The 17667-nt window shown below is 40.2% G+C and overlaps 1 protein-coding gene across 11 annotated transcripts in view; it reads left to right on the top strand.

Moving 5' to 3' along the window:
• LOC108598627 (CUGBP Elav-like family member 4) overlaps positions 1–17667 on the top strand; it is a 138059-nt gene that overhangs the window by 11718 nt on the left and 108674 nt on the right. For 6 of the 11 annotated variants that reach the window (XM_033293637.1, XM_033293635.1, XM_033293629.1 and 3 more), the window contains exon 2: positions 1912–1953. The exons of the other annotated variants lie outside the window; for them this stretch is intronic. In XM_033293637.1, the coding sequence (XP_033149528.1) occupies positions 1912–1953 (42 nt within the window). The remainder of the gene's footprint in view (positions 1–1911; positions 1954–17667) is intronic. 11 annotated transcript variants of the gene reach the window in all.

Here is a 17667-nt window from a genome sequence, read left to right as displayed (position 1 = left end):
TTATTGCATAAAGTTTGGCGCTAAGTTGCAAAAAGTTTCCTTTTCATTGCTGTGGCTACCGCGACGCGAAGAACGACACACAATAGTCTATAAATCTTTATGGTCAACAGAGATTACATGGGCTGGAGCCAGAAAGCAAAGAGCGCCAGACAGACAGACAGACAAACATTCCATGTAGTTTACTGGCCCATGGTGCTTTTTGGTCTCAGCAGCATTTTAGGCGCTTTGCGCGCTGTATTTTGATTTGTGTATATTGCAGTTGTTGTGGTTCCACCGATTGGAATGAAGGGTGGGGCGTTTCTACGTGCCACAGCATATGGCCATAGATACACAGATTGCCAGATGTTTAAGATAAATCATAAAACTAACTAAAATTGCAAACAAATGCATAAAATTTATAACGAATGTGGCAAGAGGACAAAGCTGTAGTATTAAAGTTTTTCTTTCAGCGAGAAACCATATAATACTTTAAATTGTTCAATGCTGTCAATTTCTATTGCTGCTTTAACCTTATTTGCCTTTGAGCTGATTACCTTGAACACATAAACACATACACACACACACGCGCATATACTCGGCCTCTAAAGTATGCCATAAAATATATACCCAAAATGTCTTTAATTGCGTAAATTTGGTCATTGCGTGGGTGGCATTTTCGATTTAACGTATTACGCTTTTTGGCTCGTAAACAACTTTACAGGAATGTCGAAGAAGAAGTAGCAGCGGCAACGGCAGAAGCGGTAGAAGAAAAAACGTATAGCATACCGCACGGCGGGCGCATTTTACATAAAAATGCAATAAATAGCTACAGCGAACTCTATACGGCGTGTTTGAAAGCGCACCAAACAATTTATGTGGCTCACCGCCCTCCCCCAGACTGCTAAGTTTGTTGTCTCCGCTGCGGCGCACTCGTAAATGTCAAATGTCGAGTTTGGGTTGTATCTGTGTGTGTGTGTGTGTGTGTGTGTGCACGCCTCAAAGTATGCTTATAAATTGCTCTAAATAGCAGATTTTTTTCAGCGCTGCTTCGATTTCTTCTCTTTTCCTTGTTTTTTAAAGGTTGTGTAGTCGCAACGTCTTTGCTTGCTTATCGTGAACGCAAGCGGGCGAGTGTCGTGTCATTTGTTCGTTTTCTTTATTAGTGTCATGTATTTTTATAGTTCAAAGGACATTTGAATGATTGAATGAACTGCGTGCGTGTGTGTGTCTATGTAGGGCCCCTGGGCAGTCGAAAATACGAGTTGCGCGCATGATTTCATCCCTGCCCCAGCTTTTGGTCACTGCCAGCTCGCCCTTTGCGTGTGGTTGCATTGGTCAGCCGCCCAGGCACGTTTCATCATGGGTTGTGTGTGCTTGTTGGTTGCCAGTCGACTATATCAAATAACGACTATTGACTACGCCTGCTGCTGCTGCTGCCGTTGTCGTTGTCGTTGTCGTTGCCGTGTCCTTTATACATATATATATATACATATAATATACATATATATACATGAACGTGTAGGGTTACACAACGCGCTGCCATGCTGAGCGTGAGCTGTTGTTGTTGTTGTTGTTGTCGTCACCAGCGTCAACGCTGTCGATGACGAATGAAAATCAATATTTATTAGATTACTTTCGAAATTTTATACGAAAATAGAATTTTTATGACATTTTCTGATGTCGCACTGGCGCTTTTTTGCTCTGTGCTCCGTGGAGGGGGCGTGTTAAAGACTTTTTAATCAATTTTAAAGCATGCTGATGCATAAAGCATAAAGCGCGCTGCTTTATAAATATTTAAGCGCTTCGCAAACTAAAATGTTGGCTTGCAGCTTCACTTTGCTTATACTAATGCTAATCATTTCAACCAATTATAGCAAATGCTCTACACATTTACACATTTAATATTAATCCCTCTCTCCCTCTCTTTTGCAGGTAAGTTGCCATCAGACTATGATACCAACAGCCGTCAAATTAGTAAGTACTCAAAACGAGCTGCTAACACTTTTATGTGCCTCTTTCAATGTATGCGCTACCAAACCCAAATCCCATGCCCCACGCCCCATGCTCCATGCCCACTCCCAGCACGCCGGCTTATATTTAGTTAGCTATATAGTTATATAGACTGCATTTTAGTGCCCTCAGTTGACCTCGTTTGGGGCTTGTTTTTATGGCTCGCAGCCAAACCCAAAAGCGTTGATGTTGATGCTTCTCACGTGGCTCAAAACTAAAAGCTCCCTCGAGTGCAAGAGACAACAACAAGAAAAACAACAACAGGTTGTCTCAACCCTCTGCTTGCCACAGCAGCAGTCACTTAATTATGAAGCTGCACATGAAGCAAAACGTCATAAAGCGTCGAGTTGAGCTTAGCTCAGTTTTGTCTGCCTGCCTGCTCAGCATTATTGTTGTAGTTTTATTTTATTTTTTTTTTTTTTTTGTAGTAACATTTTGCAGTTAATTTTCCGTTGCTAAATAAACTGTTTATGGCATTTATGCCAAAAATTTTTGCCAAACCCAGCGAGGCAGACGACCGAGGCACAACAGTTGGATGAAGAATGACGCCAAGCGAGGCGACGCACATGTGTCTGTATGTGTGTGTGTGTGTGTGTGTATGTGTGCTGGCATGTATTTGTAAGCATTTTTGCATAACAGATACACACACAGACACACAGACACATGTATGCATGCACGACTTGCTGTCTGTCTGCTCTGCTTCGCTTGGTTTTTAATTGTAATTTTTTGCATGCCTAAGAGTATGCAATGCTTATGTCATTCAAGGCTTAAAGCCTGGCAAGCTCATGCATGCCCATCAAAATTTTGTTAATTAAAATTTGCAGTTCATTATAATAACAGTCTAGGGGTCTCGGGATCAGGGTCAAGTTTCAAAAGTTAATGGACTTAAATTGTTATAAATAAGTGGGAATTTATTTAAACATGATTTGGTTACACGGTTTAAAATGCACAACAGACAACTGATTGCTGGATGTTCGCTGACCCATACACACACACATACACAGAGATGTATGTGTGTATATATTAATGAATATTTACATTTTATGCAGCGAGGCGAAAGCTCACCCACACTGACAATTTGGCCGTCACCACAATCATAAAAATTTCACCCCATAGCCGTCAGTTACATACACACACACACACACACGCACACACACACACACACACAGACACACACAGTCTCTATATTGGGGACTTGGTTTGTCAGTTGGGCTCTGCGCCTCATTTAAATGCAAATTTTGACGAGCGGTTTTACCATTCTTCTGCACATGCCGCTTCTTTTGCGCTCTTGAATGAAAACATTAAAATTAAAATACACAAAAAAAATACAACAAAAAAACCAAAGCAAAGAGGAAATCTGTGGCCTGCTTTTAACAGTTTATGTATAACTGTGGCTGTATGTGTGTGTGTACGCTCGTGAGAATAATTCAAGGTGATAGCTTAATTGAAATATGCTTTTAGGCGCTTTGCTCAGCGCTTCGACTCATTTTGCATACTTGGGCGCCCGGCTTCGGCATCGCCTTTCACTTTGTTGTGCCGGCTGCATATTTTATGGCACTGCGGTCGGCCGCACTGCTACCCTCACACACACACACACACATACATTCACACAAATGTGTATGCATACAGCCAAAAAAAATCAACAAAAACTGTAGAAAATAAAATAAACCAACGCTGCTTAATGTTATGCAAAGTGTTTGGGGCCTGCGGCCAGCGGCAGACATACAGCGTCAACACTGAGCAAGGCCTCTAGTGCTTGGGGCAGGGCGTACGGGGCGGATACGTCATCGTCTTTAATTGCTAGCCATTTCAATTCTCATTTCAACTTCAATTGACTTTCGACGCCAGCTGAAATTAAAATAAAAAGTACCAGCGGCTAGGGAACTATTTAACATAATGCTAAGCAGCACAAATTTTCAATTGTTAGAGTGCCGTCGGGTAAGCTACTGTAAAAAGTATACAAATAAATGTCTATACCTGTGGTCCACTTTAAGGTTGCGCAACCAGAGAATGAATTTTATTTTAAGTTGTTCAATTTAAAAGATCCACTCATTCGCTATAAGAGAACGAAGAAGAGTAGAAGTATTGACTAAATAGAAGGGACTTAAAAACAAATTCAATTAAATTGAAAATTATGATAAATTTGTCTAAGTAATAATATTTATTTTAAGCGTATTGAGTCCGTACATAAAATAATGTTTTCCATCACCGCATAGGTCAGTATGAAGAGTTGATTTTTCGGAGGATCTCACTGAAGATCAATCGTTTTTATAAATCCTTGTCGCTTAAATGACGAGCCGGTAGTAGTCCTCTAGTTCTTCTACTCTTCTAAGTATTTTTGTTGTGTAAGCAAATCATTATTCATTTAAACTTTCAATTACGTACATATTTTTAGCTTTAATTTTCCAGCTTCACATGTTGAAAATTACTCAAAATCTTTAAAATGTATGCAATAAAAATTAATCTAAGCATCTAAATAATCTAAGCATCTTTCGTATTCCTCAATAGGATTGCTAAGTACATTTAAGTGATTCATTTCTATTTTCTTTTAAGCTTTCATTTTGTTCTGATAAGCTAAGATGAACTCACATTTATTTTTGAATGTGTCCTCTATGAAACCTCGAGGTGATTTAAAGGGGAAAGAAAGTTCAAGTCTACAGCATTGGTGATGCATATTTTGAATCTCCCAATGAACATTCATTATTTTGTGTGCTACTAATAGAGAACTCAACGCTTGCATAAAATAATCTTAGCAACGTTCTTAGCTTTACTTACAGGCTTAAACTTGGTTGTGAATAGTTTTACTTTGCTTGTGTCCTTTTCAACAAATGTGCTTAGCTACTTAAATTCAATAAAAACCCAAAAAAGCAAGTTCGGAATTTGTGTGCATGCCGCACACACAAACACGCATACACACACACACACACACATCCATACAAATAAACCGCTTATAATGGCTTTGAGTAGTGCAAATAGCACAAAACGCATCTAACGCATGCAAATGACAACAGAGCACAGACACACACACACACATGCACACATTCATATATACGGCACACAAGCGGCTTGTTTGTGTGTGCATAAGTGAAGTATATCTTTGTAATCTGAAATGCTCAAGGCGTGCAAATATTCAATTTTAAATATGCAGCCAAAAAACAAAAGAAGAGCAGCAGCAGCAGCAGCTTGGACTACTCTCTCTCTCTCTCTTTCTCTCCCTTTCTCGCTCCCAGTGTGTCATAAACACAATGTCATGACAACTTTTGAAATTTGAATTTCAAAGCAAAAATGTTCTCTCACTTATTCATTTGCTCAGTCATTCATTGCCATTTATTTTATTGCTTGCTCTAAGCTATATGTATATATACATATATGAACAAAATTGGTACATGTCCATTCTCTGAGCATATGCCCCTGTCTGCCTGTGGCTCACAGGCTGCTTGCCGCTTGCTGCTCGCCAGCAAAATTTCTATTTTGCCACATTTTCAACGCCCGAATTCCTTGCAAGCAACACAAGTCCTTGCACATCTTTTGATCTGACAATAACTCTGCCCTGTCAATAAATGCGACAGCAAGACCCGAAAATTGTATTAATTTAGATTTCATTTTGTTATATGTGAGTTGAGTTGAGTTGAGTCTGTTTCTGGGTCGATAGTTTGGCAGCAAAACTAGCATGCTGCTGTGATCAAAGCAGCCTTTTAGGCTGTTTACAGTTGTGCCGGCCGCGCCGTTTTTATACGCTCATAAAATTGACTATGCCTCTCATTAAATGCCTAGTATGTTGCGCAAATGTTTTCATTATCAGCTGTTCTGTTCCATGCAGGGAGGTTTCACCCACAGGGTAAGTTTGTATCTCCCACGAGGGTTGTAATCTGATGTTTAATTTTTTAGCTATATTATTATTTTAATAAGCAATTGGCTGTCATTGCTCAAAATGCGTACACGTGCCTCGGCCTCTCTGCTCAGATAATTACCCAGGCAGCATGAGAGAAATGCAATGTGTGCCCAGGACAGTGAAATTACAAATTATCAGCTTGATAAGCTGCTAAAAGCAAACCACAAATCAAGAGAAGTACATGTGATAAGATTATTTTATAAAGTGTGGCAATAATAATATGGACTTTGGCAAATTATACCAATAATAATCAGCTTATATATGGGCTTTGCTCACAACCTTTGCCTCTAAGCCATATATTGTTTCAAAAATGAACTGCAGCAACTGCTTAGAACACTCAAAGTTTTGAAGTGTGCTGAGGCTTATTTACTTTCGCCAAAAGTTGACTTAATTTCAGTGTCTCTGAGCCTGTGCCTAAGCGAAAAGTCCACTTAAAATGTCACTCGAAAAGCGAAAGTTTATTAAATGCGAATTTATATAAGAACACATGTGGGCCAGGACCAGACTCTACTTTCTTGCGTTGACATAAAACAAACAGCAAATCAAGTTGCCTCCTCCTTGCCCTCGTTGTCGCTAATGAAACAACAAAAAGGGGCTTAACAGTGTGTATTTGAGGTTCAGAGTTCAGGCCCTGAGGAGCTTCCTCCACTTCACTCCAAGCTCCACAATCCACACTGCTGCTGGCCCCTGTGGCCATGTTACACTCAAGTGTTCTGCATTCGGCAACACTTTAGCGCCGCTTTCTCGGTATTTCGCCATAACTTGAACAAATACGCCAAACAACACATTTCAACACACATTTTTGGCTGTGCGCGTACGCACTGTTACGACTTTTAATTTAAGCCCACTTAACACCTCATAAAACAGGCAACGTTTCTGCCTGAATAAGTACCGCATGGTCTGACTGACTGACTGACTGACAGTTAGTCTGACTGACATTTGTGTGTCTGTTGTCTCGCTTTAAAATAAATTATATACATTTTAATTTTTACATTTAACAACTTCCATGCAATTAGGTCGAAAGGGTTGCCAAACAAATACACACACACACACAGTCAAAGAATCAACCCCTGAGCTTATGTTTTACAGCAGTTGTTATTTTATTTTTATATTATATACACATATAAATTTTTTGTCTGCCTCTTGCTTGATTGCTACTTTTGGCAAATTAAACTTGAAAGTTGTAAAATTTCCCTTGTCATTGGCAAGGACACGTGCGTGCCCCAGTCCCAGCCCTAACCCTTACCCTTACCCTTACCCTTGGTGCCTACTTGGCTTACGCTCTCGCTCTCGAGTGCTTTGCTCCTGTTAAGTGGTGCTTGAGCAGCAACTCAACTCATAACTAAATTAAACTCTCCAAGTGTGCGAGTGTGTGCTATGTGTGACTGTCAGAGTCTCAGACAGACTGTGCGACAGACTGACAGTTTTCTATCTCATTGATTTATAACTCGCTGCCACAAACGAGAGTAGCGAGTAGCGAGTAGCAAGTAGCGTGTAGCGTGGCTCAAATACCTTCATTCACAGGCCATAACAATTGCTGTTTATGCTGATTTTTATGCGCTACCAAAACACAGACCTGACTATGAATAAGTAAGTGAGTGTCAGTGGCAACATTCAAATGTCCTGTGTGCTACTGCTTATTTGCCATGTAATCTTAAGCGACAGGCATTTGTTTACTTATTTATGCACTCTCTCGCCTAAAAGCACACACCACACATACTCAACTTAAAAATCACAATGGGGTCTTTCTCGCACTGACTTTGGGCTTAGATAAGCAGCCGAGCCAAGCCGCCAAGCAAACCTGAGATGCTCACACACACACACAAACAAAAGCATGCCAACTTTTTTGTTGTGGGGTGGTTGTACTTTATTTTTATGCGCTTCGTGTAAGATTTTTATTGTGTATACTCAGTCGTATATGGTTTGCTATCTGAAGGCTGCTATCTGCCACGTTTGCTTTTATTATTTAATGGAGCACAAAATGCATTTTACTCGCCATTGCCGTTGCTGCTGCTCTTACGCCTCTGTATGAGTGTGTGTGTGTCTGTGTGTGTGGTTGGGCATACAAAATTAATAATTTATGTATGAAAATGTGCGTTAAGAGCTGTGAGTCTCAGTCGCCTCGCTGCTCCGCTTTGGAGTCTGTTTGCTAAATTGCTTAAAAGAATGCGCATTAGGCTGTTTGCCAAGGTCATAAGTAGGACCTAGGGGTGTTCGCTCAGATTTTCCCGTTTGCCAGTTGCCAGTTGCCCGCTTGCCTGTTTCCTCGTAATTTGCTTAATAAAACGCGGTTGGCATATTGCATAAAATATTAGCAAATGTTTTGTGCTTTTGTTTCTCGCCTCATTTCTTATAAATTGCAAAAGGCAGACAAGGACAACAACGTGCGATCCTTGACTCTTAACTGTCGTCTGTCACTTTTCATTTGTGCCAACTTTGATATATGAGAGCAGCAGCTATAAGTACTGCACTTAGGGTGGACTAAATGCCTAGAAGCTTGCCACAATCTTTTCACTCATGGGCTGGGGGGTTAGGCTTGGGTAGTGTGTGCATAAATTTGCAAGGCCAAGCGGTTCTTAAGGGAAAGACCAAGCCGAAGCCTCTGGGCGATTGTAAAGTGGAAAAAAGCTGACAAACGGCCGGAACTCAAATATTTTAAATGCATACCCCCACTCCCCACTCCAGCAACAAAAATTTATGCATTTATGGAAAGCTAAGCAGAAAGGCAAATAAATACTGCTTACCCCAGTGTTGATAAATATTTTTATAACAGAGAGTTCTAAAAGCTAAATGCGTCGTATGCAATTTATTAAAATATAAAAAATAATCTAGCAATAAATATAATTCATAAGTCTTTATAAGTTATTGATGTTAGAATTAATCGATTTGCTAGGAAAGTAACGGAAGGAAGGGAACACTTTAAGACTAGAATATCCTCTTTAATATTCCATATATTAAGCTAAATTTAATTCAACCTTCTGGTATCATATGCAACTGATTTTATATGCAGTCAGTTGCTCAAAACAGATTTACATGCAAGCGTGTGTGTGTGTGTGTGTGTGTTAATATCTTTGGGATACAGTTTACAGTGTGCACACAGGAGGCACGACTCGAATTGCGCTCAGAAATGTACGCGATGCTATTTGCAAAAACACATGTATGTATTTATGTGTGCGTGTGTGTGTGTGTGTGTGTGTGTGTGTATGCATGCTACACACGATTTTCCAATTGAACTCACACGTGTACACAAGCAGGATATACGCACACATAGCGAGCGATGGAGTGACGGAGAGTGAGAGTGAGAGTGAGTGAGTTGCCATTTGATGCAGTCGTGCATTCAATCGCTGCGTCGTCACCTCACGCGGCCAACCCGAAATCATTTCGAGTTAATAATAAATGGAGCATCATCATCAGCATCAGGCATCAAACTCGTTGAGCAAATACATGACTACAACGAGTATCCTGACTGCTGACTGCTTACTGCACCCGCCTCACACACTCTATCACACTCACTGACTGTCTGTCTGCCTGCCTGCTTGTCCGTTTGTCCGTTTGTCCGTTTGTATGTTTGTTTGTTTGCATTGCTGAAACTGATTTCGTTTCTTTGCTCGCTCGCTTGCTCGCTCGTTTGCTTACTTTATTTTTTCAATTTGTAGCAGGCGCCTTTGGTCATGTAATGAGCACGAATCAATTAAAATACGTGCCAGGCATTAGAAAGGCGCTGCCGCCTGCCCACATTGCCTGACTCGGCAATATCTCAACATACTTTTTGTGCCTATCTGAAGTAGCTGCTTATCTCTTCCTGTTTGCGAGTGTGCGAGTGCGAGTGTATATATATTTATGCTCATCATGTTTATGCGTATTTCATATTGAACGCAAGTCAAGAGGCTGCCAACATGCCAACTCAATTGACAGTTGAAGCCATATACCGTATACCGTATACCGTATACGATATATATCTATGGCCGTATACTATATGAACTGTCATTCTGTTGACAGGCAAGGTAGCCCAATGCAGGACACACATGAGTGGAAACTGTTTATGTGTCTGTGTGTGAGCAACAGACATTGGCCCTAACAGACATTTTCACAGTTGAGTGCTCTGTTGTTGGCGGGCCCAAATAGCTTGGGCAGCAGCCCTTATATAATTTATAAGCATTTCTTGCATGCGCTGCCGATCTGCTGGCATGCAGTAAAAATATTACATAAGCTGATAGCCAAGTGCTTCAAATCCTAATGGCGTGCTTTAAAAATTTGGCCACCAATCAAGGGTTGCCTTTAACAGGCTTTAACTAGACTTCGACTTTGTCAGTTGAGCAACGGTACCTTGACAGTTGAAGAATCTTAAAGCCTTATGCCGTTAATATTTAATAGCAAACCTTCCTTATGTGCGCAACCCTGTCTGCTCACTAGTTTTAAATCCAATTTATTGCCATAACCATCTTTCATTTGCAAATCTCATTCATCTCATTTGTGGCCCATTCCAAACCCAACAGAAGCTTCTTTAAATCCCACACACGCTACGCTACCTTTTTAGCTATTCAATTATACTGCTGCTTTTGCCATCAAGCTCCGCTGCTCTGGGACACCTGTCTTGGGCACACACACACACACACCGAGTCCACCCGGCTCAAAATTTATGTCTTACGAAAAGCGACACTTGACTGACTTCTGAGCGCGGCCAAGTTGACACAAAAGACACGGAAGCAGCACCAACTGAAATGTAGCGCCAGGCCCTGTGCTGTCCATCAGTGTTGTGTGTGTGTGTGTGTGTGTGTGCGTATTTGGGGTTTGTTGTTGCCTGCTGCGCCCACCGCCAACGCAGCCCGCTCCTAAAAATATGCAAATAAATTACTAATAACCTTAGAATGTAACCCTAACACGGAAAAAATGAAATACAGCAACAAACAGTAAACAGTTTATGTGCACACACTGCGCATGTGTGTGTGTGTGTGTGTGTATGTTTGTATGCCTATTCATAATTCAAATTTTACGCCACAATAAACAAAAATGCCTAAAATTATGCAACACACGGCACATGCCGCACACACACACACATTCATGTTGAGCTGAGTAAGTCATAAATTATGTAAATTTAATTTTACTCCACGTATATGTATTGAATGTATATGTGTGTGTATTATGGGCAGGGCCAAGTCGACCACAAATTTGTAAAACGCGTTAAGGAAAGGAAAAAATGGACGTACTGTATGCTATTATTATGTAAATAATTAATGGCATGTAATTATCTAAATTTTAGACAATTTGAAAAAAATTAACACAGCCCACCAACAGCAGCAGGAGCAGCAGCAGCAGCAGCAGAGCCGGCACTGCCACGTTGGCTATGTCAAATATTTATGACATTTTTATTATGCGAGGCGACGAAGCGCGCAGCGAACAAAAAAATAGAGAAATAAAAACACAAAGCAAAAAGTAATTTATATGGCTTGTCCTTGCGCCAGGTTTCCGTTACACATTTAACGCCATTTTAACGCATGCTAATGACCCAAAGAAAAATCCACAAAATGTTGACCAAAAATACACTTTTGTTTATCCAAAGCATAAAAACAAGGTGTAGCCTTTTGAAAGGTTTGCCATTAATTAGCCAGAGTTCGGCACAACGACGTCAGACAAAACATTAGTGCTGTTAATTTATTACCCAAAGCTAGCATACTTACGTTTAGATGTTTATGTCTGTGTGTGTGAATCTAGGTGAGCTAATCAATATATCCGAAGCTACAACGCCCTTAATTGGGAAGGCAGCCATATCAGAACACATGAGTGTAGCTGTTAGCTTAGTCAAATATTAAATTAACAATTGTGGATTCGTCTGAAATCTATAAATAATAAATTAACCTAACCTGATAGAGGTCCCCTATGAGCAATTAAGTCTACCAGGATAGCTTAACATAATATCTTAAATCATATTCAAATAATAAAGCAGCCAGTTTTTTATTTTTGCTTGATAGCACCCAAGCTAGGGGGAAACCATTAATCCTATTAATATATTTTATTGATTCATTAAATTTTAATTTGTTTATTTTAAATTCAAAAATTCGAAATTAAATATTAATTACAATACATTGTTTACATATGCATTTTATATTTTCCTTGCCATTTATTATTTTAGTTCATATTTATTCACATCTTACGATTTTTAAAGTAATTGCAAAAAAAAAAAAGATAGATCTTATTTAATACTTTATGCTTTAGTCTATTGTCTGCGATTGGTAAAATATGGCCTTAATATAGATTGCAATTCTGTTCAATGCCAATGGCTCAATGCATCTTGGCAGCCAGACCAACTTTAATTGCCACTTGCTAATTGCACGCTAGACAACCGCACAAACATGCCTCGGCTATTATATACAGCTGCCATATTTCATATATCACAAAGCATCCAACCCATGCAGAAGCAACAACAGCAACAAAAATATAATGAAAGAAAGCGTAGGATAGAAAAAAAGCATAAAAACTATTTGCCATTGATCAGCGGCAGGCAGGCAGTGGTAGCCACAATAACCGTACGTGGTGCCAACATGAGTGGGTGAGCGCGCATAAAAAGCAGCCTGTGTGTGTGTGTGTATGTGTGTGTGTGGACGCATGTGAAGTTGCAAGCAGCCACTGATTAGTATCAAAAGATGTTGAGTATGATGATGATGATGATGATGTTGATGATATAGTGTTGCGCCCTGCAGGAGCTGCAGGAGCTGCAGCAGCAGCTTTCGCCCTAGCAGCAAACGTATAAAGTGGAAAAAACTTTTGATTAAGCTGCAGTTATGTCAGGTTGTTAGGTGGAAGTAGCTGCAGCAGCGGCAGTCGAGTTGAGGTTGCCCCTAAAAGCATGCTACATGCTATTGTTTTGCTTGCTAGCTCGTTAGTTTGTTTTGCCCGCTGCACGCTTAAGGCGCAACATTGTCTGCCTGCAACAGTGACAAATTTCGCAAACTCTAACTCTCTACATGCAACAAAAAACTTTGACATAAAACTTTGATGATTTCTGTTTCTCTTTTTTTGGTGCAGTTATAAACAAGTTGCGTTTTCAATAAGCAAAATATTGCTTAGAGCGACAGCCATAAAGTATAAGTATTACTTTTCTATCAACACACATATGCACCCACTCACCCATAAAAAATACTTGCTGGACCCTCGATTCGCAAGCATTTTCCAAAAAACTATCATCCAACAGCATAACAATTGGGCTCAATGCCGCTCGTTTTCGACAGCATCATAAAAATCGCTTTTCATGTGGCGGATTCTCTAGCTCGCTCTTACTCTCACTCTCTTTCTCCTTCTCTGTCTCTGTTGCTGCCATAACAAAGCCATAAAACGTAGTTTTAATTGCATTTTCGTTGTTCCATTTTATGTAGTTGAGTTTGCCGTATGCATAAAAACAACAAAAATGCCGTTGACCAAAAGGCAACATGAGTGCGAGTGCGAGTATACTCGGGCTCAACGCTCTGTGTCTCTCTGTGGATGTGTGTGTGTTCAATAGATGGCGCCACATTCTAATTGCAGGCACTGCCTGGGAATGCAGATGTAGGCACTTACAGCTTGACTGGCTACACACCCCACCCACCCCATGCACTTTGCTCACTTAGCGCTCTGGCCATCATAAACTGACGCAGTTTATCGAGGTTCATGCACCCAACTTTACACACATACACATACAGAGACACATACGCTTACACAGCACTTGGCAGCTTGGCAGCTTGGCACTTGGCACTTTTGGCATTGCATACGCGTAGGCGGCGTCACTTGGACTAGTCCGCCATGTCATGCACGACTTGTCGAGGCGCTAAAATTTGCGGTTTATCGTTGGCTATGGCGCCTCTAGCTCTTTGCCTTTCTCTCTCTCTCTCTCTCTCTCTCTCTCTCTCTCTGTCTGTCTTTCTCTCTCCAACTGACTGCTTTGCGCTTTGTCTCTTTGTCTTTTTGTCATCAGCTGCACACACTTTGTCATCGAGCTAATTGTGTGCTGAGCCAGCAGCAGCGGCAGCAGCAGTAGCAGAAGGCATCTTTGGGCCAAGTCAAAACAATTTTTTGCGCGTGCTTTCATTTTTTTGTGCGCTTTTTGCCAGCAAAGATTTAATTAACATTTTGACTCTCAAAGGCTTCGCCGTGATGTGATGTGGGTTGCTCTTGCCGCCGCTGCTGCGCATTTCGGCATTTGGCTAATTTCAAATTATGTGCGCTAATTACGCAACACTGAAACCTTTTTTGTTAACCATAATTAGCAAAGCCTTTGTGCTGAAGTCCACTAACTGCGACCAACAGAAATTTCCGCTCAAATCTAAAATCGAGATGCCTTAAAAGTTAGTTTCGCCTAAACTTTGCTTAAAAATCAAAATTATTCAGAAACTAATTTATAAATAGACTTAATGCTGAATATATCAACATATGTTTGCATTAAATGTTCAAAGGTCCTTGGAGGTTAAGTATTTTCATAATAAAAATTAAGTATACGTTTATAAAAGCGCTTAAATTTAGCTTGTTGTTTGAAGCTTACATTAAAAATACACAAACTTAAAGAAAGAAAAAAACACTTGGTCATGTCATTATGTTATTTATAGCGTAGAATTAAATATGAATGAGAAAAAAAACATGTCAATCACAGGACTGAATAAAACCTTTTATGCTTTGAGCTGACCTTTTAAAACCTGTGTTTAAATAAAATAAAACTTTATACTGATAAACATTTTTGTGATGTAAGGTAGGAGCAGAAAACAAAAAAAATCCACATTGGCTTCAGATATACCTAATATACTAGTATATAGCTCATAATTATAAGCAGACTGGCGAATGTCTTGGCCAGCGAATCCCCGGCGAGGAGGCTGAGAAGACGCCAGCCAAGAGGCTTGATGACTCGCTCCCCTAGATGTCGGATTTAAATTGAATACAAATTGTGATTGTTAATTGTGATATATAGTCTATTGTTAATTGTTTAACATTTGCACAGTGATAAAGCTAGACTTAGGACTAGCCGGCGCGCCCACATGGGTTGAATTAAAAGCCAAAAAGGCTACCGCAGCTGATTAGACATGTGTTTCGTACTATGCTGAAAGTCTGGAGCGCCACCAATCCGCCTGTGCAGTTCTAATCATATAAAGGGGCATTTGGTATACCTATACCCCGTATGCCTTAATAAAGTATTTATAAAAAAAAAAAAAATAATTATAAGAACGAGACTTAAGATGATTTGTTAGTATGCCAAGTAGAATTTAATCGGCTGGTTTTTAGTTGGTTTTGCCAAAGGTTTTGCACTAAAAGCTGTAGCCTAACGCTAACAAGCGAAGCAACTAACCGCACTTAAGCTGAAGACTTAGTTCATCTGAAGGCAACTATGTAGCAACTGATGTACAATGTTGCAACTACAGCTGCAGCAACTTTAAAACACTTTAGAATATTAGAATCTTGAGCAAAGAGTCGCAGGGTGGCGAGAACATTTTCCCAATTTATAATGCTGACCACATCAATCATTCAAGCCAAACTCCTGGCACGACCCCCAGCCAGCGTGCGACTAAATGAACATTTTTGGTTAAACATTGGTTTAAATTTTGCGGCGTCATTGCCCCAGTCCCAGCGTATTACGCCAAGCATGCTGTCATTGTCAACAACATGGCGATGGCGGTGGCGATGGCATTGGCGGTGGCGATGGCATTGGCGTTAGCTGTATACAAAATCAACACGGCTTCAGTTCATCGACCACTTAATTTTCCAGCTGAGCTTTGAGTAAAGGCAAAAGCAAATGCGAATTTTTGATGGGCTGGGGGGCGTGGAATGCCTTTGGTCAGACAGAGAAATGCACTTAATTGCCAGCGCTGCTGTCCATCCACTGTTTAGCTGGCGCTGGCGGTGAGCGCGCGTCAGGATTACAATTAAAAAATCAGCCAGCCAAAATAAAACGCAGCATGCAGTTAGGCGCTCATGTAGTAGCTAGACACAGGCACAGGCACAAGAGCAGGCGCTGGCCGTCCAGGCAGCCTTTACTCATTCATTATGCATTAATGTAAATACGGTAAATGTTGTCCAATCATTAACATAATTGAATTACAAACAAGCGGGCGCCCAAATTGAGGGCCTTGCCTCGGCAGTCCATGCACATGCATAAATCGCAATTTTAATTACTTGCCCGACTAATGGATTGTGTGTTACGGTTGCAAAAACAGCAGCAAACCAACAAAAAAAAAAAAAAAAGAAATGTTTATAGTGAGCCGCCTAAAATAGTAATCAGCTCTAACATGCTGGGGCTTGCAACTCTATTTTGAGGCACACGCACACACATGCGAACAGCCTAGAGCATTAAATATTTTACGAGATTGGGCGGGCAAACGTATGCGCCGCATATGAAGCAATTGAATTTTGCAGTTAAAAGCTTCAATCATTTTCAATTGCCGCAAACTAATGTCTGATTATAAAATATGCATGCGGACAAGCAACCGACAGCTTTAGCTCTACGTCCGCTTAAGTGGAGGGACAGTAACCAGAAAGAAAATGACACCTGTGCCATCATCATCGAACTCTGGTCTGAGGACTGCGGACTGCGGACTGCGGACAGCGGACAGGGGACTGAGGGCTGACCTGGCTTACACGTTCGACATTATTGATTTGGCTCGGTTTTGCGGTTTTCGTTGCTGCATAAAGCTTCCAATTAAGTTTTATTTTAATGTATTTCATTTGAACGTCTTTTAATGGCATTTTTCGTACGGCTGCCAATATTACTCATTTGCCATATAAACCAAAAGGTGACCACAACACGTAGCCGGCGCCAGTCACTGACAACCTTTGGGGGTTGCTTACGGTCATGACTATGTAGAACTGAACGTGAATGCGAATGTATGTGTGGATGGGCGTTAAGTGTTGGCCGCCAGTCAACGCTCGACATGGGTCGCATGGGTGAGATTTAAGCTTTAATGATGCATGAAGCGGCACAGGATGTGGCTGCCCAGTCGTGGGTAAAAGGCAATGAGCGCAAATGTGCCCAGCCAGACTCACAGCCCCACAGCTCCGCAGAGAGCGAGAGGGAGCAGTAAGCGTGTAGACGAGAGTTCTGCTTGCATATTGAGTGGCATTTAAATGCTTGAAAATTCTGTGCTGCTGCCCCATGCTCGGAGGTGTTTATGAAGAGTGCTTCATCATCTAAAAATGTTGTTGGCCATTGAGAAATTGATTTTGACACTGCTAAAAGCATTTGCACAAGGCCATGATCGCCTCGCATACTAACCGTTATTTTTTATTGAATTTGCTGCAGTGAAAAGCGTTAATATGACTAAGCACTCAATTCATTAATTATTTTATTTACTTACTTAGAGTCAATTTATTGGAGCTCATATAAAAATTTTCTTTATTTGCATTATTTGTAATTTTGTAATATTTGTAGAATTTAGTAAAAGATTTATTTTACCGTCGACTGCCTATAATCGAATATAAATATAAATAAAATGCTGCGTTTAAAATAGATTTTCTTTCTATATTAAAGCTATTCAAATAATATTCAAGTAATAGCCACTCGACAGAATTTGAATTTATGATTTAAATTTAAATTTTAATATGATAAAGAATATATTATTAATTTAGTGGCCATATGGAAGTTATTAATATCAATTAGGCCAACTTATTAGGGTTATTAGTAGGTTAATTTGTCCTTTATTTGCTTATAAAAAGTTGTGTCGTTTCCTTTCCTGTAAGTTATATTAAAAATTGATAGTAAAGTCATATTTAATAAAAAATTTATATTTTTTGGTTGCCATGCGCTGTGTAGGCTAAACGTTGTTTTAACTATGCTA

This window comes from Drosophila busckii, chromosome 3L, assembly GCF_011750605.1.
Source record: "Drosophila busckii strain San Diego stock center, stock number 13000-0081.31 chromosome 3L, ASM1175060v1, whole genome shotgun sequence".
In the NCBI taxonomy this organism is placed as follows: domain Eukaryota; kingdom Metazoa; phylum Arthropoda; class Insecta; order Diptera; family Drosophilidae; genus Drosophila; species Drosophila busckii.
Note: the sequence above shows the minus strand (reverse complement) of the source record. Positions and strands in the feature narration are given on the sequence as shown.